The 25,419-nt window shown below is 32.3% G+C and overlaps 3 protein-coding genes and 2 long non-coding RNA genes across 6 annotated transcripts; 3 read left to right on the top strand and 2 right to left on the bottom strand.

The window, feature by feature from the left end:
• Positions 1-4,277: 4,277 nt before the first annotated feature.
• On the top strand, positions 4,278-5,934 carry LOC105799333 (uncharacterized). The gene is made up of 3 exons (XM_052621033.1): positions 4,278-5,045; positions 5,157-5,398; positions 5,498-5,934. The coding sequence occupies exons 1-3, from the start codon at positions 4,578-4,580 to the stop codon at positions 5,745-5,747; spliced, it is 960 nt and encodes a 319-aa protein (XP_052476993.1). The 5' UTR covers positions 4,278-4,577; the 3' UTR covers positions 5,748-5,934.
• A 497-nt stretch (positions 5,935-6,431) lies between these two features.
• On the bottom strand, positions 6,432-7,808 carry LOC128032518 (uncharacterized). The gene is made up of 2 exons (XR_008188808.1): positions 7,659-7,808; positions 6,432-7,247 (listed from the first exon to the last, which is right to left on the bottom strand). It is a non-coding gene; the product is annotated as an uncharacterized LOC128032518 (long non-coding RNA).
• On the top strand, positions 7,711-10,715 carry LOC105799334 (probable peptide/nitrate transporter At3g43790). 2 transcript variants are annotated; one of them, XM_012629843.2, is made up of 5 exons: positions 7,711-7,945; positions 8,489-8,596; positions 8,784-8,828; positions 9,046-10,252; positions 10,368-10,715. In XM_012629843.2, exons 1-4 carry the CDS (start codon positions 7,711-7,713, stop codon positions 9,069-9,071), a joined length of 414 nt encoding a protein of 137 aa, XP_012485297.1. In that variant the 3' UTR covers positions 9,072-10,252; positions 10,368-10,715. The 2 variants fall into 2 exon arrangements, with proteins under 2 accessions (XP_012485297.1, XP_012485294.1); XM_012629840.2 differs by having other exon boundaries at positions 7,711-7,950.
• Positions 10,716-11,089: 374 nt separating this feature from the next.
• On the bottom strand, positions 11,090-11,891 carry LOC105799336 (uncharacterized). Its single transcript, XR_001135540.2, has 2 exons — positions 11,696-11,891; positions 11,090-11,409 (listed from the first exon to the last, which is right to left on the bottom strand). It is a non-coding gene; the product is annotated as an uncharacterized LOC105799336 (long non-coding RNA).
• An 11,022-nt stretch (positions 11,892-22,913) lies between these two features.
• LOC128032516 (uncharacterized) lies at positions 22,914-24,915 on the top strand. Its single transcript, XM_052621032.1, has 3 exons — positions 22,914-23,605; positions 23,703-23,947; positions 24,467-24,915. Exons 1-3 carry the CDS (start codon positions 23,135-23,137, stop codon positions 24,714-24,716), a joined length of 966 nt encoding a protein of 321 aa, XP_052476992.1. The 5' UTR covers positions 22,914-23,134; the 3' UTR covers positions 24,717-24,915.
• Positions 24,916-25,419: the final 504 nt, after the last annotated feature.

Here is a 25,419-nt window from a genome sequence, read left to right as displayed (position 1 = left end):
TCACGAAGGGGACGCCTCAATTGGTGGACATAGGTACCTGCATTACTCAGGATATGTGTTAGTATTGGGTATGTGAATAATATTGGAGGTACCTGAGTAGAGTATAGCTCAAACCACCAACATTGGCCCATGTTTGCAAATAAGTTTTATATAAGGCCAAGGTTAGTGGTTTGAGCTATGGTGCGCTCAAATAGCTTCATTATTATTCACACGCCCAACACTTAACACCTAGTCTCTTAGGCACTAGATCCTAACACAAGGCAGAGAAGAACATTAGGCCGAAGAAATGCTCATTGCACAAAGCACTACAATAGAAGAATTGCAAGAACAAATAGCAATGTTAACTCAAAATTTCAACAAAGCATTCAAGAAACAATCTAGAAGGTGTTGGATTTGTGCTCTTAGTATATTCATTTTGTATACTTTGTGTTTTTCAAATAAAAATTCATTGTTTACATTAATATTCTTTGTATAATGTCATCAATGGTTTTTGCACGCAAAGCAAAATGGAAGCAAATATTACCTCATTGATTATCTAATATTTAACTGATACTAAGCGGTATTATGTGGTCGGATTGTGATACGAAAAGATAGCTTATTTTAGTAGATAATCTAAAATGTCCTTAATCTAATCGAAAACGAGTAAAATCGATTGAAATAATAATATGTCGTCTATTAAATCCAACTGGGGAAATGTTTTGTCTTGAGCATCAGAGCAGATAACTCCTAGAAGTTAGAGACATAAATGTGACTGACTGGAGTGACAGTACATTGAATATGACAGTAATAACCAATGTCAAAAAATGAGGTTTTTAAACTCAATTCCATAAACCGAGTCAGTGAATTATGAATAAGAGGATTTGCAAAGTTAGGGTGAAAATATATTAATGAACGGTCAAGTAATTAAATCGAGAAAATCATTAATTATAGTACAAAGATTAAATTGTAACAGTGCAATCGCTATTAAATTTTAATTTAAAAAATACTTGAAGACTCAATTAGTAATTAACAAGGGACCCGATAGTTATTTAATCATTATTAATCATGATATAGTGCATGATTAAATCATTTCATCAATTTACGCTTATTAGTTTAAGGGTAAACTACATCCATGATCACTTTTGTTTATCTCATGTTATATATGTTATATTTTACTCACTTATGTTTGAAATGTTACATTTTAGTCACTTACGTTATTGTATTGTAACATTTTAGTCATTGAGTCGTTAATTTCCTTTAACGATAATGATGGTGACATGGCACATTAAATCATCATTTCAAACAAAAATTTTAGGTTAAATTATACAATTGATCCCCATATTATAAAATTGTGCTACATATTAAAAGTACAAGGTCACTAATGAAAGAATAGGAAATTAGATTTTGATTCGATTTTAAGTATCAGAAAATATAAGCATTTTGAATATAGGGACTAAAATGAATAAAATGTAAATTATATTTAATTATGAACAGAATGTTTAATTATGCTTAATGAAAGAAGTATGGCTGTCAAGCATTGAGTATTCAAGCCAAATACGCAAGATTGTGAAAATCGAGACTATCAAGCATTACCAAGTCTAGTTGGTTAGATGATAGGGAGTACAATAATACAGCTCTGGAGAAAAATTACATAAAACATGGATCGGTTGGATACGAAATACTAGTTAGCACTCTTCAATTAAAATGCATAAAACGTTTTTTTTTTTTGACAGAGCATAAAACGTTTATTAAATTTAAATACAGGGATAAAAAAAATTTAATACACATTTTCCTTACTTTATATTAGGTATAATATCAAATTTAGTTCTCATTATTTGTATTTTTTTATCAATTTGATCCTAATTTTTTATCTAAATTTGGCTCTAACTTTTAAAAAAGTCAAATCGATTTTTAACGAAAATGTTGATTAAAATATTAATTTTTGATAATATTTGCATCGCAATTCATATATACTTCATGCCTAACAAATAATCTTAAAACAATAGAAATATTAAAAAATTAAAGAATTCCAAAATTCCAAAAAATAAAAATAAAAGGTTCATAAAAATTTAAAAATTAAATAAAAAGTACATATGAATTGTCATGCAAGCATCATGTTTAAAAGTTTAATGTTTTAGTTAGTAATTCTATTAAAAACTAATGATTCGAATCTTTTTAAAGATTAATAGTTAAATTCGATTGTTTAAAAAAATGATTAAGGCCAAATTTAACTAAAAAATAAATGTAAAATTGACAAAAATCCGAACATTGAAAACTAAATTTGATATTATACATTTATATTATCCACTAAGGAAAAAACTATCCACCAATTAGCTTTCTCTTTTATTATAAAAGATATGCCCACCTTCAATTTTAGCGGGGTGCATTTTGGTGTGGTTTTCGGTTTTGATATTATTTTTAAGTTGAACAAAATTTTAATTGAGGTACTTATAATTTTATTTGCTTTGATTTTTTTCACATAATTGTCTTCTTTATTCATTTTATCATATCGTATCACTTTTAATAATTGAGGTACTTATAATTTTATTTGCTTTGATTTTTTTCACATAATTGTCTTCTTTATTCATTTTATCATATCGTATCACTTTTAATTTTTATTTTATTTTAAATTTATTATAAAAATATTAAAAATTAAATCAAATACTTTTTATGAACTCAAAATATATTTATTTTCTTACATGGCCGATATACCCTTACTCTTGTTATAAATATATATTAATTGATAAAAACTAAAATGAATATAATAAAAATAAATAAATAAATTATCAATTTAGGTTTTAAATATTAATTAGTATTGGGCTTAAGGGGTTGGCACTTTACAAGTATTAAGTTTTAATGACTATTTGATTGCAGTGATAAACCAACTAAAAATCTGACTAAGGCAAGTGCACCTATCAATTAATAGTATAACTACGGCGAGTAAAAATATCATTTTCACGAGGACTAAAAGTACTAGTAATTATTGTTTTTCTATTATTTAACTGACAAATTAGAGTGATTGATTAAAAACTAAATTTAACTAATTATATTAACTAAAGAACACGACAGAGAACAAATTAGGAAAATAATCGAGTAAACAGCTAAGAAGCAAAACAATACCTTGGAAATAATTCACCTAGATTTCATTTGTCATTATCAATCTAAATTACGCAATTTCTTCACTTAGTATCTTGATCCATAGAAATTCCTAAATTATGCTAATCTCTCTCTTCAAGATTAAGAGCATCTGACTTTAGGTTGATTAATTGAAATTTCTTTCTAATTAAAATCCCTATTGTCGCATTAACTCAATCTATAGATTTCCCAATTAGATTTGACTCTAATCCGTTAGATTTATCTCATCCTATTTCTAGAATTGTATGCAACTCCACTCAATTACGCTAGATCTACTATTAAACGGGGTCTATTCCTCCTTTAATTTAAGCACATCAAACATGTATCAATAGTCTAGAAATATTAAACCAAGAATTAACCACACATAATTGAGAATAAGATTTAAGTATTTATTGCATAAAAATATAAATCAAACGACAGAATCTATCCTAAGGTTCATCTCCCTAGGTATTTGGAAAATTAGTTCATGAAAGCAAATAAAAACATCCCAAAGACAGTATAATCACAAGAAACAAAGAAACTCATAATAAACTTCAAAGAAATCAAAAGGAAATCTTCAATTTTGATGGAAATCTGCTTTAGAGTTGGCTTCAACGGTGTTTTTTGAGTTGTTTTCTCAAGTATTGTATGACGGCTCACTCCCATTTTCTTGTTTTTGTTATACATAAATCTTAAAATGCTCGAAAAACTTAAAAAAAATGCGCTTCCCCCCAAGTTAGGAGTACGATTCGCGATTTTTACACAGTTTGGTACACGCTCGTGTGGCTCACATGGCCGTCTGTCCAGCCCGTGTGAAATAGCCCAGCCCGCGTGGCTCTTGAAACTTGCTCCGATTTTTCGATTTTTACTCGTTTTTCGCTCATTTTCCCCCAAATACTCTCATAAGCATGAATTTAAAAGATGAGAAGCATAAAATTTACCATTTTAAATTGAATAATAATAAAAAAATGCATTAAAAATAAGACTAAAACATGTTATTTTTTACATTTATCACTATTTAGGTTTAATGTTTTAATTTAAGTTTGGGTATGTAAATAGTTATAAGCTTATGAACTTATGAGTTATAACATTAATTAATTTATTTGATTTCATTAAGTTTTAAAACCAACTAAATAAACCAATTAAATTGAATAAATTGAAAAAATCAATTTATTTTCACTTCAATTTTTTCGGCTGAATATTCTTTCACGCCCTTATTTATGTTATCTACCTTTTCAAGGAGAAATTCTATCCTCCTTTTAGAAGAGAAGATTGGTTGAAGAATCAAAGCGGATTCACAAAGATAAGCCCACTGCTTACTATTCTGCTAGTTTGCTTGCATTTCTTCTTTGTTGTCCACTTCTCATAGAAAGATAGTTGATTTCACTGAAATTGTCCACAGTTGAATCGAGGCCTTCCAATTAGTTCGTCGCAGTGAGAAAGAACTACTTAAGTACCATCGTAATTAACAAAACAGGCCAAAGATGGAAGGGGTTGAGCACAGAATAGTTAAGGTGAATGGCATAAACATGCACGTTGCAGTGAAGGGGCAAGGCCCGGTCATTCTTTTCGTCCATGGCTTCCCCGAGCTATGGTACTCTTGGCGTCACCAGATTTCTGCTTTGTCTTCCAAGGGTTACCGAGCTGTAGCCCCTGACCTGAGGGGCTACGGTGGCACGGATGCTCCGGATTCAGTCGCCTGTTACACCTGTTTCCATATAGTGGGGGATTTAGTTGAGCTTTTAAACACCATCGCCCCTGACCAACAGGTGTTCGTGGTTGGCCATGATTGGGGAGCTATCATTGCTTGGTATTTGTGCTTGTTCAGGCCAGACAAAGTGAAAGCTGTGTTCACCCTCAGTGTGCCCTTTATTCCACGTAATCCACAAATGAAGCCCACTGATGGGTGGAGAGCTATCTATGGGAATGATTATTACATATGTAGATTCCAGGTAAATCACATTTTTTTAATGTCTTTTAAACCACAATTTGTAGTTCCCAGCAAGGCTTTCTATTCATTTCTTCCACAGTATCCTAAGAAATACAACTGAAACACATTACAGGAACCTGGAGAAATAGAAGCTGAGTTTGCAGAGATGGGTACAGAGACAGTAATGAAGGCATTGCTAACATACAGAGTTCCAGATCCATTAATGTTACCCAAAGGGAAACCATTCGGCCATTCAGCAAATACCCCAATTACATTGCCTTCTTGGTTATCAGAGGAAGAAGTTAATTACTATGTCACTAAGTTTAACAAAAGCGGCTTCACTGGTGTGATCAACTATTACCGTAACTTTGATCGGTATTTAATTCTTTTTCCAACTTTAAACACCCCCGTAATCGGTGCTTTTTACCTTCTGTCTCATGATTTAACCTTACATGTGTGTGTGTGCGCACGCAGAAATTGGGAACTGATGGCACCATGGGGTGGTTGTGAGGTAAAGGTAGCTGCCAAGTTCGTAGTGGGTGATGTGGACCTGGTTTACCATATGCCCGGCATGAAAGAATACATTCACAATGGTGGATTCAAGAAAGATGTGCCAATGTTAGAGGAAGTAGTGGTAATGGAAGGAGTTGGGCACTTCATCCACATGGAAAAACCCGAAGAGATTAACAACCTCATTTATGACTTCTTCCATCAGTTTGATTAACATTTTGTTTTAAATCCTTGTCTGTCCCATCTATATTTGTGTAATAAAATTTGGGTAGCCTAAGGACCTTAATCATCTGTGCATGTATCCAGCTGATTTCGGGAACTGATATTTGATCTTTCCAATCCCCCGACATCCTTCCCCGAATGTTTTTAGATATATAAAAGAATTATTTGTGTTTAGCAAATATTTGTATACGAGATTTATAGCTTCTTTTCTTGAGACTAACAATGATAGTATTAAGTACAAGGTTCTAGAGAAGGATGCACAAATTTTTTTTTTTGATATACTATTTATTTGTTGCTATTATCTATCACAACTAAGATAGTTAATAAGATTTTTTTTAAAAGATAATTTATAAGATAGTTAAATCACATAGTTAAAGAGGACGAAGACAAAAAATTATTTTTAAGAGAATTAGAGATAAATTATAAATTTTAGGTAGGATTAAAGTATAATTTTATCATTATATTAATTTATAATTTCATAAATTTTAAATTGACTAAGAAATATATTTACCATTTTTTAAAGGGCAAGGCTATTACATGGAGGAGAAAGGATTGTATGAAACTGTGATTCCACGTCATCCTTTTTCAACAGGAGAATGACAATTCAAAATTTTCCTCCTGATTTTCAGCCTTTCCCTCCTAAAAAAAAGTCAAATCCAACTAAAAATGCTAAAACTCAAGAGTAAAAAGTTGACTTGTCATTCTCCTATTAGAAAGTGATAAGGATGATGTGGAATTATAGCTTCTTACAATCCCTTCTCTACATAAAAAAATATATTAAACTAATAAAGTTCAGAAAAATTGAAAAGTCTTAAAAGCTAAAAAATGCAATAATGTCTGAAATAATCATTTTCCAAACTTCCCATTCCCATGTTCACAACATAAAGCCAAAACATGTTCACTTGCTAATGGTCTTGGTTAGCACATCAAGCCACCCAAGAGATATCCCTCCGCTCACTACCAACCGGCCAATTACCAGAAGATTGATGGTTCGGAAGGCCAGATTCCAACCAACCTTTCGTCTTCCTCAGAAGGATTCTTGTCAACCATCCCTGTAAGGTTACTACCTGCTTTCTACAGAAGGTTTTCGCCTGCCCCTTCTTAAGGAACACCTGCTCTTCTGTTCAGAATGTGACTTTTAGGTTTACAAACTCCACGTGAATCTAACTACCACAGTTCAAAAGGAATGACAAAATGCGTCTCATTACAAACATCTTTCCCATCCATCCCACAATGATGGCGTGATAGCAAGTTCACCGAATCAGCATCACCAAACACAAAACCTCCTTTATATACTTCATTTAGCACGCACATGAGATGAAGAATGGATTGACCCTTAAGTACACATAGCCACCTTATTGCCCTCAGCATCCATATTTGTGTCCTCAAGATCCTCACTCACATACGTTCTCCAGCTCTCCGTCCTATCTGGGTGAACTAGCCTTCATCAGCGCCAACGTACCCTCCTTCATGTTTCCTCCCTTATTGACACCTAACATCAACAAGGAGCAAACTCAAAATCATGAAAATTGGATTACTGTAATGTCTTTCATATAAAAAAACATAATTCGACAACATATTTTTGCAAAACATATTTTATATATACACCGAAACATATTTCATAATCATATGATGAAATTTAAATATAGAAAAAATAATATTTAGATAATTCAAACATACATGTTTCAAATTTTAATACTACTAGCATTTTAACTTGATTTTCATAAAATATGGTCAAAATATCATATATCACATAAATAACATAAAAATATTTTAAAATTAATTTTTTTTTAAATATTGAGTCACTTACTCACGCAAATCTCCTGATGTTCTAAACCAAAGTTAAAAATTAGAATTCAATCAATAAATTAAAAGTTTAAAATGTACAATTTTTTATATTAACCTGAGTCATGTAACTATAAATTTCCGCAAGTCATTTGCCTCCGACAGAATTTATGCATCCACATTCATCTCGCCATTCCTTTAGAGCTTGTTTGGTCGGGTGTAATCGTATTACACCCCTATTCCCTTCCGTGTCCATTACTGATATTGGCGGTAATAGCCATTCTGAGTTTGAAGCGGCGATTAGGGATTCCCCACCAATTCCCAATTTTATTTTCCCTTTTCTGCCCTCATCCTCTCCGGACGTTTCCCAATTTTTTCCCTTCCAGATTTCTACTTCTTCTCCTGGTACGGTACGCTTCTTTTCTTCTCACATTTCTTTTCTTTTCTCTGTTTTCTTTTCTCCAGATTTCTGCTTCTTCTTCCAAATTTTTTCTTTGTTTTTCTTTTCTTTTCTTTTCTGTAAAATTGATTTTGATTTTGTTTTGCTTTTGCTTTTTGCTTTTGCTCAAATCTGGAATATTTGTTTTTGTTCTCCTAATTTTGATTCGTTTCTAGCGTTTTCCATTCGGCTTTTCTTTGTATTGCATGTTCGATGAAAATTTTTTCATTCATCATGTTCTATTATTTGTTTATTCTATTGCATGTTTGTCTGATTCTATTGTTTTCCTTGTTGTGCTTTGCTGTGAGAGTGAGTGAGTGTTTGCTGGTCAATCTGCAGAATGTGATTTTAATATAGGGGAAATACAGTGAACGTGCTCATCTTTGTCTTTCGAGTCTGAAACTAAAACAACACTCTCACGCTTTGAAGATTTTTATTTTTTTATGTGATGGATTTTTATTTATTTTTAGTAAAATAGCTAGTTGATGCTACTTTTTTGTAATCTTCAGGTAATATCAATTCCATTGTTGTCATGTTTCCCCCATATAGCAATACTTTCAGGGGTAGTCCTGCATTTGGTGATAAATTGTGCAGCCATATTAAGAAACACTCTATCTGTAAGTGAATCTAAATCCTAAATATGTACAAATACATGGAGAAGTTTCTGGTTATGAACTCCAGGTTCTGAATCCAATGAATACACTGAAATGAATCAGACACGTTTCTTTTAGACTGTTTTTCTTTCTTTGTTCTTTTCAGTTGAAACCGTCTAATTTATGGGGCAAATTCATTGGTATCGTGTAGGTTTCACTTGTTACTGGATTATTCATATTGCTGAACAATGCAGTGGTAATGTTTTCTGCCCATATTTTGGGAAATATTTCATGTTAAATCTATGTTGAACCCTTCATTTTTTTTTCAGACATGGGGGTGGACATACAACCCTCCAAATGCATAGAAACACTGAGAAAAACAATTGTATTAATTGACTTTGATTGTATATACATGAATTATCATTCCTCTCTCTGGTTTTGACATTGTTTGTTTATTCTTTTTCTTGTTTCAGCCTCAAAGTCAGAGAGGGGCTGCTAATGCCATTTCAATAACTGCAATGTCTGTTTTCAAAGCATTTGGTCCAGCAGGAAGAGGAGCGCTATAAGTATCTTTTTTCTTTCCATTTTCTGTATGTATTTTAGCTTTTTATATATGAATCACACTAGTCTATTTGAGCAGCAAAATCTGCACAGTTCAGCACTTTCAATTTTTACAAACTGGCCATGCTTTTGTGCCACAATATCGTCGACATATTCGAGATTTTGATAGAGAGGTCTTAGTTTACATTGTTGATAAAACGCTGAACTTAATTAATTCTTAAATTTCAAAGGTCTTGAAGGGCCAAATGTGAGGGTTTCTTATTATGGTTGATTATATTGTTAAAATGAAATCTATAGAACCTGAACTAGGTCAAGTTGATGCATGTGGTCACCCTTAAAAAGCAATGCAGTAGATTTAGTGTTCGATTCCTAGAATGTGTAACATCTTCCCTTAACCTCAAGCCGGAACCTTTTTTATACCCCTTGCTTAGAGAGACAAAACCAAAGAATAATTCAATCTTAAATTTAGCAGATGTTTGTTTTCTTCCTGGCCAATTTATATACCAGTAGAGGTGCTCATGGGCCGGGCCGGGTTTGGGCCGGGCGCATAAAAAATTTCGGCCTGGGTCCTAGGCCCGGGCCCGGCCCGAAATATGGGCCTAAGATTTTGCCCAGGCCCGGCCCGGGAAAAAATCATAAGCCCAGACCCGACTCGGCCCGGCCCATTTTTATTTTAAAAAATTAAAAAAATTTAAAAAAATATTTTAAAATTAAAAAAATAAAAAAAAAGTATTTTAAAAATATTTTAAAATTTAAAAAAATAAAAAAGTATGTAAAAAATATTTTAAAATTAAAAAAATAAATATATTTATTAAATCGGGCCGGGCCGAGCCGGGCCCGGGCCAAAAAAGTGGTGCCCGAGGCCCGACCCATTTTCTAAACGGGCCTCGTTTTTTTGCCCATGCCCATATTTTGGGCCTATATTTTTACCTAAACCCTCCCATATTTCGGGTGGGCCGTCGGGCCGGGCCGGGCCGGGCCGCCCGACCCATGAGCACCTCTATATACCAGAACTACTATTTTCTTTTGACTCAATAAGGGTCTTATCAACCTTTTTTCGTTCATGAAAATGTAGATTTTCTTGGGCACAAGAGCGACAAGTTGCCTCTTTTCTTTCAGGTTTGTAGTTGAATCCTAATAATACAGCTTCAAAATAGGCTCGGATCAATTTACTATATATACATGTGGGTATGTAATACAAGACATTTCTTTGATTTTTGGATTTTGGAAACAGGTGATCAAATGGTTTTCTTTGCGCTAATCATGGTTCAATTTATTGGGTTGCTATTGACTTTCAAGCCCTTTCTTGCTGAACCGTACCAGAGAGAATAGCATCAACAATTATTTTTTTAGTTCACTTCATCGGTGTTCTCATCATATGAATCATTGTTGATTAGTGAATTGACCCGAATAAAGTTTGTAATATTTGGGATGGTACGTCATTACAATGTTCTAACTTTCTGATGTTGAAAAACTGTATAACATATGGATTATGACATAGAATTTCATGAATTTCATGTAATCTTTTGTTAATATATAAATATTATGTTTATGCAAAATATAATTCTCAAGTTATTTATTATTGTTAATAATTTTTTATTGTAGAATAATTAAATTATTTGTTTCACTAATGATATTTTAGCACATTAAATATGCATTGCAGTTTAAAAATAATAAAGTAAATTATTTTAAATTATATTTTATAGTATTATATATTATGATTTTAGTAAATTCATATAAGAATATTTAATATTAAGAATTTTATTAAATTATATATTTTGATTAAATTATATTTAATAATTATTTTAAATTATATTTTATAGTATTATATATTATGATTTTAGTAAATTCATATAAGAATATCTAATATTAAAATTTTTATTAAATTATATATTTTGATTAAATTATATTTTATAGTATTATATATTATGATTTTAGTAAATTCATATAAGAATATTTAATATTAAGAATTTTATTAAATTATATATTTTTATTAAATTATATTTAATAATAATTGTAATAGGCCAATTTTGGCCTGATTAAAAATCAATTAAATCCAAATCATTGACCCTAAATCTTAGCCCAATTACAGTGTGGCCCAAAGTAAAAATTTTCAAAGGATAGTAGCAACCCTAGCAGTTAGCAGCATCTCAGCCACCGCAGCAACTGCCCATCGCCCCACGTCGCACCTTGCCCACGTTCAGCAACGGTTCCATCACCCCACGACGCAATCACCCACGATCAACGATCCCTTGCGTCTACTATGCACGTTCGTTCTACAAACGAACCACGAACAGCAAGATATACACGCAGCAAAACAATTGTAAAGGTTTTGAGTAAAGGCTATATAAAAGCCAATCGAATCTGTTAAGGAGGTGGGCAAAAATATTGTATGAAAAAGTTAAAGAAAATACGAAAAAAGAAAATACAAGAAAAGAATAAACAGATTTTGAAGGTGACGGCTTCTTGTTTTTTTCCCTTTCGTTCTTTTACTATTTTCATTTTATTTTTTGTTTTGCTTTCGTTTCTAAAAAATAAAGAAAGGGAGTTAAGGAAATTTACCGGCGTGGCGTCGTTGAAGCTCCTTTATTTCGTCGCCATTGGAGCAGGGAAAGAGTTTTTCAGAGGGAGAGCAAGACGGCAGTATCAAAGAAAGAAAGAAAATGAGTTTTAGGGTTTAAAAAGGGGGATTTTATTTGGTTTTAAGTTGATGAGTTATTTATAATTTATGCCCTTCATGTTTTTATGGTTTTCAAAATCACTGTTTTTTTATTATTTTCAAATTTTCCTGTGAAACATTATTAATGTTTTGATTTAAATCAATATTGTGCAGTGCTTTAGATGGTTTGGGTAAATTGTTTTTTGGGTCCTTCCCTTGGTTGCGCGTGTTTGAATTACTCCCTTTCTTATTTTTATTTTCAAATTCGGCTCATAAATTCTGTTTGGCTTTTAAATTTAGTCCTTAATTTGTTTCTTTTAGTTTTTTTTATATTGTTTATATTATTCATTAGTATAATTATTACTATATTATTATTATTGCACGTATATATTTGTGCATATATATATGTATATATGTGTATATTCTAAATGCTTTAAATATATATGTAGTACGTATATATTTTATTATCATATCATTTTATATTTATAGTTTATATATATTTTATATACATTCATATTTTTATAATATTTATATTTTCATGTTTTAAAATTTATATGTTCATACATTTTTATAACATGTACATATATTTTTGCATTCTTTTCAAGGTTTATTATAAATATTTTCCATTTTTTAAATACATTATACTTATACATTTTTAAAATATATTAATATATTTTATATGTATTTTATCATTGTTTTATTTTTATGATTTATGCATTTTCTCTCATATCCATGTACATATTTGCAAAATTGTTTATACATTATGCTTATGTATACACATAATTTAAATTAAAATATTTGTTCCATATTGCATTGACATTTTTAATACATTTTTTAAATACATTTTGATTTTGTCAAAACATTAAAATTATTTTATGATTCAAAGATTTTCAAAATAAAAACGATATTCAAAGTTAGGGATTTTCGAGGAAAATTGAGCCCTAACGTATTGGGTTCCGATTTTCTTTGTTAATTCCAAATAACCGAGAATATTCGTTATTTAAAATATATAAAAAAATCATTTTCGGGAATTCAATATGTTATGTCCTAACGCATTGGGCATGATATATTGCTTTCTCGAAATGAAGATTTTCTTTAAAAAATTAATTAAAAAGCGATATTCAAAATTCGGGGATATTGAGAAATTGTACCCTAACGTATTGGGTCTCAATTTCTTCGCATGACTTGAATAATTGATTATCCTTTTCAGATTTCAAAATTTGAGTTTAACAAAATCTTTTTAATTTTCGACACCAAGATATTAAATAATCAATTTGGTACCGATTTTGGGCGTTACGAGGGTGCTAACCCTTCCTCGTGCGTAACTGACTCCCGAACTCGTTCTCTCAAATTTCGTAGACCAGAATAATTTTTAAGGTGGGCCGATCACACCTCAATAAGGGATCGGTGGCGACTCCAATTTTTTGTTTTTAAAGTCGACAACTAAATTTTTGTTTTCAAAAAATGGTTTCGACAATAATTATGTTAAAATATGATTAAATTATTTATTATTTATATTAATAATCTTATTAAAATTAAATAACAATAACAATAATCATCTACCTAAAAAAAATTCTGCTAAGGGTATTCTAGTCATTTTAGTTTTTTTCCTTATGCTATTACAACATCATTCCATTCAACCAAACACAAGAATACTATTACAGTTCTATTCCATTCCATACAACCAAACAATTGAATTACTATTACGCCTCTATTCCATTACGCCTCTATTTCATTACAGCGAACCAATCGTGCCCTTATATTTTAGAACAGTGCAACAAACCTTATTCGTAAATATCGAAACATGAAACAATATGAACAAATAATATGAGTACAATATCAAATCATAAATGTAACACCCCTAACCCGTATCCATCGCCGGAATAGGGTTACGGAGCATTACCGAAGTTTACAAATCAAATAGACAAACATTTCATATCATATAGCATTCATGTCAGAAACCAATCGAAAACAAACATATTGTCCCTTATACGAGCCCTCGAGGCCCAAAATATGCGTTAAAACCAAGTCGAGACTAGATCGGATACTCAAATTTTTTTTCAAAAAATATTGAAATTTTTCAAAGCTGTAGGGGTCACACGGCCGTGTGGCCAGGTCGTGTGACTCACACGGTCAGGAGACACGCCTGTGTCTCAAGCCATGTGGACATTCGAAATAGGGACACACAGATGTGTCCTAGCTCGTGTCTGTGCCCATATAACTCTCTAACTTAGGTCACATGGCCAAGTCACACGCCCGTGTGCTAGGCTATGGGAGCATACGGACTTGCACTCTTAAGAAGATACACGGGACACACGGCTGTGTCACCTGGCCGTGTGTCACACACAGCTGAGACACACGCCCGTGTCTCTGCCCATGTGGACGAAAATAGGCCAATTTCCAAGCCATATTTCTCACCCAATTTGACATCAACCTAACTCAACATTTTTGCACATCAACAAGCCATAACAAGGCATTCAAAACAAGCTAAAATCAAGTCTTAAATACAAAATATCACCACATACAACCAATATGCCCTTAGGCACCTCAAATGACAAATTAAAAACATGTCAACCAAGTATCTCAACTTACCTAAATGACCAAATATATATATGCATATTCAAACCACATTTTACTTTATTTCATTCTATCATATCAATCACACATCAAACACGATAAGTCCACATATATACACATCAAAATATACCAAACACAAGCCATATAAATGGTTAATCTCAACAAAAATACTTATATGCCAACATTGGCCAAATTAACTTATACATTTCATTATAACAGAAATTAATTTACTGAAAGTACCAAAAGGATAGATGGATAGTGTGAAATAGCTCCGACCAGCTTCCAACCCGAACGAGCTTCTGAATTACTATAAAACATGAAAAATAACACAAAGTAAGCATTTAAGCTTAGTAAGTTCGTATAACACGGAATTTAACTTACCATATATCCATAAAATAGGTAAGTAAACATAGCATATCACAACCATTTTGGCCAAAAGCCTAAACACACGATCACAAACATATTAGCCATGAAAATCACATATAAGATCCAACACACATGGTGCCAAACTGGTGTGTTTTGGTTGGATCCGTGTATCCGTCCGAGTCCGAGTCATGTTAATAGGGGTAATTAAATGAGATGATATTATGATTGGAATTGAAAAGTATTGAAAGTGAAATGGAAATGAGATAAATGAATTGTGCACTTTATTGTGAAAAGTTATTTGAGATAGCAATTGATGAAAAATTGAAAATGTTAAGATTGATTTATTATGAATTGATCAAATTGAATGACTATTGTTATTATGAGATTAAACGTGCATATTACTTTATTTTAGTTTTTAATATTCGGATATAGAAATACCACTGAGTTCATACTTAGTGTACGGTTTATTTTCCGTGCACAGGTTAGGTACTTAAGAGTTGACCGTCGGTTCAACATCCACAACGATCCCGAACTCAAAACTTGGTGATGTATACTTCTTTTTGTGTTGGCATGTACCTAGGGCGTTTAAATGTTAACTATTTTGTGAAGTGATTGTAAATAAGATTATAAGTTAGTGTTGGTTGATTATACATATGTAAATATATGTGTTTATATAGAGGCTATAACATGGCATGTTTAAGTTAATGTGTAAATGAACAAGATATAGGCAAAAATGAATTGAAATAGACATATTTCCAATTTGGTTTTGAATGGTGTCTTATTGAAATGTTTTGATAATATATGTGAAGTACCTATGAGGGTACATTAGTTAGGAAACTAGAATGATTGTTTTGACATGTTTTAAAGGTATTAAATCGTGTTTTAAAGTGATTGAACGATTGGTTTGTGAGTTACTTGGTGTTCAAGGTTGCAGGGAAGGGTAAACTTGATATTTAAGGTTCATTTTGAGTCCACACGGCCAGACACACGAGCATGTGACTGAACCGTGTGAGATACGGCTAACACATGGGCGTGTGTCCCCTGCACCTAGGAAAATTTTTGAAATTTTGTGAAAAATTCTTGGAGTACCCGATTTAGTCTCGATTTGTTTCTAACACATATTTTGAGCCCCTAGGGCTCATAAAAGGTACAATATGATTAAATTATGATGTTTATGCTAGATGATTATATAATGTTCATATTTGATCTGAAAAGTTCGGTAATGCTCCGTAACCCCATTTCGACGACAGATAAAGGTTAAGGGGTGTTACATTTAGAATTATTCAACATGAATAGCATCTAAAAACTCAATATTTTCTAAAATTTCTATATAGGTTAAGTAGTATTTAATACTAGGATTCTAAAAATATAAAAATTACAAGAAAATGGACTAAATTAACTTACCAATTAAGCTTTGAACTCTTAAAAACCCTAATTTTTCTTCTTTTTCTTTCCTTTCTTTCCTTCTCTGTTTTGTTTCTTTGTTTTGTTTCTTTTCTATTCTTTTCTTTTATTTATTTAGTTATTATAATATAATATAATATAATATATATACTTAACTTTTAAGTAATATTATTATATTATTATAATATATATTTTAACTTCAAATTTTAAATAAATATATACTTATGTCACTCAATTTATGTAATTGGCCTAATTGCTTATTTGGCCCTTTTAACTTTCTTTAAACTATAATTCAACTTCCAAACTATATGCAATTTAGTCATTTTACCTAATTACTCTTAATTCAAGCTAATTCACCCAACCAAGACCTAATTAACCACACAACTAACTTTATAAATAATTTTAATAAATATTTACAAATCCGTTTTACAAAAACGGAAACTTGAAAATACATTTTTTAATTACCCGTGACTATCGGGTCGTTACATGTGCCACACGACCAAGCTACACGCCCGTGTGCTAGGCTGTGTGAGGTTACCTAAATGCTTACTTTAGAAGTTACAGGGGACACACGACCATGTCTCCTGGCCGTGTGTCACACACGGCTGAGACACACCCCCGTGTCTCTGCCCGTGTGGACAAAAATAGGCTATATTCTCACCCAAAATTTGTCTCAACCTACTCACATCAAATAGCATATGACCATATCATCAATAGGCATTCAAACAAACCAAAATCAAGCATAAATCATGCAATATCATTACCCACAACCATAATGCTAATATGCATCTTAATTTACCATTTAAAAAACATGCCAATATCACCTCCAAAAGCTACCTAAATGGTCAAGTACATATATGCATTATCTTGCCTAACCATTACATGCTTACCACTTATCAAATTCATCTATTATTTACTAGGCTACCAAAGCAAAATCAAGGCACTCCCATGGCAATCATACATACTACAAAATGAGGCTAGCTAAACATATATATACAAACCAACATATACCAAAACAAGCCAAATCAAATGGCTAATTACATAACAAAACATATAGGCTTTCATTAGCCAAATGACCTATACATGCCATATAACCAAAAATACATAAAGTCCAAAAGTATCAAAATGAGAGTTTGATAGTGCGATGCAATCTCCGACAACTTCCAAACCGAGCGAGCTCCCGAATCACTATAAAATACGAAAAATTAAACAGAGTAAGCAATTAAGCTTAGTAAGTTCATATAACATAAAACTCAGCTTACCATTTAATCACAATTTAAGTAATTAAATATAGCATAATGCAACTCAATTTGATCTACAAGCCTAACACATATTCATCCACAAGGTTAGACATGAAATCACAAATCTCATAGATCCAATTCTCACATGATTCACATACATACCTGTACCAGTTCATATCACTCATACACTCTCGTAATAACACTATGCCCGTTGAACCATTTGGAATAATATTGGATACTTAGGCATCTCGCACACTAAGTGCCAATACATGGTCGAAACCACCTCCATCTCATATCTCATATGGATGCTCACTCTCGAGCCATCATTGGGTCTACTCACACAAGCTGACAGTCAAAACGTAGCTACATAGTGCTGCACACACAAGTTGTCAAGTAACTGCAACACATGCCAAAAACTTAGCCACCAGTAGGACGTACGAGACCAGCACCCAAAACACGGTAACCCTTAATGACATGTCATTTGTATCCTATCTATTCCTAAGGTTCAACCGGGATTCGTACGATTGCTGATATCTCGTTGAGAATTTTTGTAGTATCGTATCATCCAATTATATCAATTAAGCATGTAAACACATATATAATTTAAAGCTTATTAACATACAAACTTACCTTGAACTCGTACGGCGAAAATTTATCGTTCAGTCTAAAACTTTATCTTTTCCCCGATCTAATTCCGTACGTTGCTTTTCTTGATCTATATAATCAAATTTAACTACTTTAATTCATATTTTACTCAATTCAATCCAAATTTTATGTTATGGTAAAACTATCATTTTGCCCTTAAACTTTTGACTTCTTTGCAATTTAGTCCTAAACTCATAAAAATGCAAATTCATGCAATTTAGTCCACACCCATGCTAGCTGAATATCATCTAAGCTTAAAGCAGCCCATACATTTCATTAATTTACACATTTCACCACATAATTTTCACATTTTACAAATAAATCCTTATTTGACATTTTCAACAAAAATCACTTCATAAAACTTGTTTACCTAACAACCATTCATTTTCTACCATTAAACTTCAAAACCCTAACATATACATCAATGGAAAAATTCAAACAACTCAATATTTTTGCAAATTAGTCCTAGGCTAGCTAAATTAAGCTACAACGATTCCAAAAACATAGAAATCGGAGTCAAAAATCATTTACATGCACAAGGAGACTTGACCGAATGCTATGAACCCTAAAATGGTGTTTTTATTCCCTTAAATTTTGGAAAAAATATGAATGAAGAAGAAATTTGGACTTTATTTTACTTAATTTGCTTTTATTTAATAAATTACATATATAACCTTTATTATAAACTTTAAAATTCACCTAATTCATGTACAAGAATGTCCACTAACTTTATAAATGGTAAAATTACCACTTAAATCCACTCATGTTTCAATTTCATAGCAAATTGACACCTTATTCTAATAGAACACAAGTTTTGCACTTTACTCGATTTAGTCCTTTTATCAAATTAAGCATGCAAACGATAAAATTTCTCAACGAAATTTTTATATGACTCTATTAAGATGCTGTAGACATTAAAGTAATAATAAAATAAATATTTTGACTTTAAATTTGTGGTCCCGAAACCACTATTCTGATTTCACTGAAAACGGGTTGTTACAGTACAAACTCGTTGAACCACTCATTCATCATCTGGAAGGAGGCTTTTTTAGCCTCTCCTCCCTAGCCCTCAGATACGGGCCTCTACCACTCGAATCTACTCCTTGAATGGAGGCTTGAGCGTTACTCTCTATTTCATCGGAATCAGCTCGGTTGGATGTCATTGCTATATGAAAATATGTTTTAAAACGATTAGGAGATATCACACTATCACAGGTTATATAATGGCATGTATAGCTAGACTCGTATATGCTACGTTAGTCTGAGAATTGACTAAAATGTAGCTCTTATACCAATAATGTAACACCCCTAACCCGTATCCATCGCCGAAACAGGGTTACGAAACATTACCAGAATTTACAGATCAAATAAAAAAACATTTTATATGATATAGCATTCATGTCAGAAACCAATTGAAAACAAACATATTTTCCCTTATACGAACCATTGAGGCCCAAAATACGTGTTAGAAACAAGTCTGGACTAGATCAGGTACTCAAAGAATTTTTCAGAAAACATAAAAATTTTTCAAAGCTGCAGGGGTCACACGGCCGTGTGGCCAGGCTGTGTGACTCACACGGTCAGGAGACACGCTTGTGTCTTAGGCCGTGTAGGCATTCGAAATAGGGACACACGGCCGTGTCCCAGCCCGTGTAACTTTCTGACTTGGGTCACACGGCCAAGTCACACGCCTTCTGCTAGGTCGTGTGAGCATACTGACTTGCACTCTTAAGAAGATACACGGGACACACAGCCATGTCACCTAGCCGTGTGTCACACATGGCTGAGACACACGCCCGTGTCTCTATCCGTGTGGACAAAAATAAGTCAATTTCCAAGCCACATTTCTCACCCAATTTGACATCAACCTAACTCAACATTTTTGCATATCAACAAGTCGTAACAAGGCATTCAAAACAAGCCAAAATCAAGTCTTAAATATAAAATATCACCACATACAACCAATATGCCCGTAGGCACCTCAAATGACAAATTAAAAACATGTCAACCAAGTATCTCAATTTACCTAAATGACCAAATACATATATGCATAAAACCACATTTTACTTTATTTCATTCTACCATATCAATCACACATCAAATATGATAAGTCCACATATATACACATCAAAATATACCAAACACAAGCCATATAAATGGTTAATCTAAACAAAAAACTTTTATGCCAACATTGGCCAAATTAACCTATACATGCCATTATAACCGGAATTAATTTACTAAAAGTATCAAAAGGACCGATAGATAGTGTGAAATAGCTCCGACCAGCTTCCAACCCAAACGAGCTTCCGAATTACTTTAAAATATGGAAAATAACACAAAGTAGGTATTTAAGCTTAGTAAGTTCGTATAACACGGAATTTAACTTACCATGTATCCATAAAATAAGTAAGTAAACACAGCATATCACAATCAATTTGGCCAAAAGCCTAAACACATTATCACCAACATATTAGCCATTAAAAACCACATAAAAGATCCAGCACACATGGTTGAATTCACCAAATAATCATATTTCATGTAAATACCAGTAATAGTTCTTATCGAACTCATATAATCTCGTAACAGAACTGTTCCTGTTGAACCATTTAAAATATCGTTGGATACAAGGGTAGTACACTCGAGGTGTACTGAATTGTTATCCGTCAATTCATATTCATGTATGCTCATACAAGCTATGAATCAGTATGCTCTCACAAGCTGTGAATCAGGAAGCTCATACAAGCTACAAATCGGGAAGCTCATACGAGCTATAAATCAATAAGCTCATACGAGCTGTGGTGTGTCCGCAACACATGCAGGACCCCAACCAAATCGATAACCCTAATGACATGTCATTTGTATCCTACGAATTTCTTAGGTTCAAATGGGACTCGATAATCGTCGGATGTGAAATCGGTATTTATACATAGCAATTATACAAATCACATACATATGGTTCAATTAAAACATATAAATACTCAATTTAATTACACGAACTTACCTCGACAAGTGTTTGTAAACACGGAGGCGACTAATCTGATATTTTCTCTTTACCTCGATCTAACTCTGTACGAGGTCTGAAAGGATCTATACAAATAAATTTAATTCATTTCAATATAATTTTCATTCAATTTAATCCAACATGGAATTTTGGCAAAATTATTATTTTTCCCTATACTTTTAATTCATTTGTAATTTAGTCCCTAGGCTCGTAAAATGAAATTCATACAATTTAATCATTACTCAAGTCTAGTCGATTTTATACATATTAATAGAAGCTCATATATTTCACAAAATTCACAAATTTTACCATAAATTTATCATTTTTTTCAATTTAATCCCTAATTGATAATTTCATCAAAATTCTCTTTACAAAAGTTGTTTATCTAACAACAACCATTCATTTTCTATCATCAAACTTCAAAATTCAAGCATATTCATCAATGGTAAAACCCTAATACTTTAACAGTTTTGCAAATTAATCCCTAGACTAGCTAGATTAAGCTACTACGATCTCAGAAACATAGAAATCATCAAAAAGGGGACAAAAATTCATACCTAATATTTGAGCAAAATAAGTTTGCCTAAATTTTCAAGCTTCCATGGCTAGGTTTCTTTTTTTTTTTTTGGTGGAAGATTATGAGAGTGGATGATAATAGTTTATTTTATTTAATTTATCATAACTTTAATCACTAATTTCCAAAGTTAACCTTAATAATTCATTCAATTTCCAATGATGACTATTCATGCTTATCCGTTAACAACTTTAATGGCTAATTACTATATAAAGACTCAAATTTAAAATTCTATAGCTATTTAATACATTTAACTATTAGAAATCAACTTTTACATTTTACGCAATTTAGTCCCTATTATCAAATTAAGTGTGTAAATCATAAAATAATAATAAAATAAATTTTTCGACTTCGGATTTGTGGTCTCAAAATCACTGTTCTGATTTCACTGAAAACAGGCTGTTACAGCAAATGTGAATAATTAATATATAAAATTTTATATAAATATACATGGTTATGATATGAGAAAAATAGAGGTGTTGATGGACAGGATCGGGTCCAATCAAAATTCTAGCCAATCAATATTCTAGACCTATTTGCTAGGACCGGGTCTGATCAGGTCCAAAGAAGGGCCTAAATTTTACCCAAACCTAGCATGGATAAAAATGTTAAAACCCAGGCTCGACCCACCCATATTAATTTTTTATATAATTTTAAAAAAAATATAATACGTCAAAATACTAAAAACATCAATAAATTTAAAATAAATTTAAAAACAATATATAGACTTAAATAACACTAAGATAGGTGTAAGTTAACAAGCATATGCATCTAAAATAGTAACAAATTTAACAATAAAACAAAAGTTATATAATATCTAACCAACAACAACAAAATAGTGAAAAAAAATGGCAAAAAAGAACAAGAAAAAAAAACAGCAAGAATAGTAAAAAAAATAGTAGATTTTTTTTTTTTTTTGCATTTTCGGGCCGGATCGAGCTTAGGGCAAAAAAGCATTACCTGAATCCTCCCACTTTTCAGGTAGGCTTTCGGGTTAGGCCAGGCATTGGATGTCTAGAGCAAAGTCTAAAGAGAGAGAAGCAACAGTAGAAAAGTCGATGTCTATCTTCATCAGCCTGCTTACAAAGAAACATATGCCATTTGCAATAGGTAGATGGCAAGCTAAGCTTCTGGCCGTCCTTAGGATTCTCATCCAATCATTTAAGATATGCTTGGAAATATTATGCTCTCACCATAGCGTAGTACGTCCAAAAAGGTTTGAAGAGAAGAAATAATTTTTGTTTACCTAATTTTAAGTAACAAACAAAGCTCATAATTGACGAAGACTAGTTGGATAGATGCAAACCAAAACTTGAAATATAGAAGATCATGAAATATAATGATACAAATAGAGAAAAAAATCAGCAAAAACAAACAAAATCAGGGCCGGCAGGGAGGCGAAAACATTTATGTTTCATTCAAATGGCCGGTGTACCATTTTATTTTATTTCTTCATAAATCCATTTATGATGATTGTGTGAGCAGCGAAAAAGCTCCACAAAAGAAACTGAAATTAAGGTTGTGGATGTGAAAGATGGAAGGAGTTGAGCATAGAGTTATTAAGGTGAATGGCATAAACATGCACGTAGCAGAGAAAGGGGAAGGCCCACTCATTCTTTTCATCCATGGCTTCCCCGAGCTATGGTACTCTTGGCGTCACCAGATTGCTTCTTTGTCTTCCAAAGGTTACCGAGCTGTGGCACCCGACCTGAGAGGCTACGGTGACACGGATGCGCCAGATTTGGTCACCAGTTATACCTGCTTCCATATAGTGGGGGATTTGGTTCAGCTTTTAAATATTATTGCCCCTAACGAACACAAACTGTTGGTAGTAGGGCATGACTGGGGAGCAGCCATAGCTTGGTATTTGTGTTTGTTTAGGCCAGACAAAGTGAAAGCTGTGTTCAACGTCAGTGTGCCCTTTATTCCACATAATCCACAAATGAACCCTATTGATGGGTGGAGAGCTATCTATGGGAATGATTATTACATGTGTAGATTCCAGGTATATCGCTTGTTTAATGTATTTTCAAGTATAATTTGTAGGTTGTATTAAGATTGAGAAACAAATTAACCAGTTTCATACTATAATAAAATTACAGCAACCTGGAGAAATAGAAGCTGAGTTTGCGGAGATGGGTACAGAGACAGTAGTGAAGGCATTTCTGACATACAGAGTTCCTGGTCCAATAATGTTACCCAAAGGGAAACCATTTGGACATTCAGCGGATACCCCAATTGCTTTGCCTTCTTGGTTATCAGAGGAAGAGGTTCATTACTATGTCTCTAAATTTGACAACAAAAGCGGCTTCACTGGTGGAATCAACTATTACCGAAACCTTCACAGGTATCTAACTATATATATACACTGATGGATTTATAAAGCGTAAAAAAATTAAAATAGTTTTACACACTTTAGTAGATATTTATATCATTAGTATTTTAATGAATTAACTGTTAAATTTATCAATATAATTATACTTATTATGCATGTAAGTTTTTGAACTGATCTAATATTTCTATCATATCAATCTAAAATACTCTATATTTTTTGGTGGACCGAAAGATAATGGGTTAAATTACTTTTTGAAGTCTGAATTTGACAATTATTCTTATATTGAAGTTTGAATTTTTGTTGGTTTAAGTTAAGCCTTAAAGTGAGATCTGAACCTTTTTTTTTATCCTACTTAGATTCTGAACTTGGCAATGTTTCTATATTGAAGTTTAAACTTTTTTTGTCGTCCATGATATATGTGAGAACAAGTGTTTAATTCAAGCTCTAATATGAGAATAATTATTATGTTCAGTAATTTAATTCAAAGAAAACTAAGCCGAAATATATGCGTGTGTTTGGATATAATGACAGAAATTGGGAATTGATGGCACCATGGACTGGTTGTGATGTAAAAGTAGCGGCTAAGTTCGTAGTGAGTGATTTGGACCTGGTATACCATATGCCTGGCATGAAAGAATACATTCACAATGGTGGATTCAAGAAAGACGTGCCAATGTTGGAGGAAGTAGTGGTAATGGAAGGAGTTGGGCACTTCATCCACATGGAAAAACCCGACGAGATTAACAGCCTCATTTATGACTTCTTCCGTCAGTTTGATTAACATTTTGTTTTAAATAATCCTCCCCTGCTCCTGGGTAATAAAAATATGGTGTTTCAACTCTGGGTGGGTTCAGCTGTATTTCAGCCCTTCACCATCCATGTTGCCTTGCGTGTCTTCTGGTTTATTATGCTGCTCCAGCACTTTGTACTCCAGGTATTATTTGAATATAAAACTAAAAAATTTTAAACAATTAAATAAACCTGTGACAAATACGGAGCCGTAGCCTGCGTTTTGGTCCTGGCGGCCTTATGCTTGACTCTACATAGTTATAAGGTAACTTGAAGTTGAGGCTTGAATTTTCGTTAGCCTAGTTCCTATACTTTCTCACCTTTGGAATTCAATACTTCTAATTTTATTTCCAAGAATTTAATCTCTACTTTTTAAATTTCAAAATTCAAAATTCAATTAATTATTAGCACCGTTAAAACTTTCAGTATAACATTTTGAAATAATAAAATACTCACTTAACAACCATATGTAACAAGAAAGAAAAGACATAATAAACCTAAATTTAATATAAGAATTTTTAACTGCATTAATAATTGGCTTACATCTTAACATACAAAATATAAAAAGTAAATAGACTAAGTTCCTTGAAATAAAAATAAAAGAACTAAATTCTAAATGCACAAGTATATGGACTTGGACTTGAAGTACATCTTACCCAAATATTAATAGAACAAACTTTATGGTTTGGATTAGA

This window comes from Gossypium raimondii, chromosome 9, assembly GCF_025698545.1.
Source record: "Gossypium raimondii isolate GPD5lz chromosome 9, ASM2569854v1, whole genome shotgun sequence".
In the NCBI taxonomy this organism is placed as follows: domain Eukaryota; kingdom Viridiplantae; phylum Streptophyta; class Magnoliopsida; order Malvales; family Malvaceae; genus Gossypium; species Gossypium raimondii.
The sequence above is the reverse complement of the archived record's forward strand: the minus strand, read 5'-3'. Positions and strand labels throughout refer to the sequence as shown.

Bases quoted from the DNA above. Each gene is read 5' to 3' on its own strand.
- LOC105799333 (XM_052621033.1), top strand. From the start codon at position 4,578: ATGGAAGGGGTTGAGCACAGAATAGTTAAGGTGAATGGCATAAACATG. The intron at 5,046-5,156 runs GTAAATCACATT...AACACATTACAG, and splicing joins ATTACATATGTAGATTCCAG to GAACCTGGAGAAATAGAAGC. The intron at 5,399-5,497 runs GTATTTAATTCT...GTGCGCACGCAG, and splicing joins TATTACCGTAACTTTGATCG to AAATTGGGAACTGATGGCAC.
- LOC105799334 (XM_012629840.2), top strand. From the start codon at position 7,711: ATGCATCCACATTCATCTCGCCATTCCTTTAGAGCTTGTTTGGTCGGG. The intron at 7,951-8,488 runs GTACGCTTCTTT...TGTAATCTTCAG, and splicing joins CTACTTCTTCTCCTGGTACG to GTAATATCAATTCCATTGTT. The intron at 8,829-9,045 runs GTAATGTTTTCT...TTCTTGTTTCAG, and splicing joins TATTGCTGAACAATGCAGTG to CCTCAAAGTCAGAGAGGGGC.
- LOC128032516 (XM_052621032.1), top strand. From the start codon at position 23,135: ATGGAAGGAGTTGAGCATAGAGTTATTAAGGTGAATGGCATAAACATG. The intron at 23,606-23,702 runs GTATATCGCTTG...ATAAAATTACAG, and splicing joins ATTACATGTGTAGATTCCAG to CAACCTGGAGAAATAGAAGC. The intron at 23,948-24,466 runs GTATCTAACTAT...ATATAATGACAG, and splicing joins TATTACCGAAACCTTCACAG to AAATTGGGAATTGATGGCAC.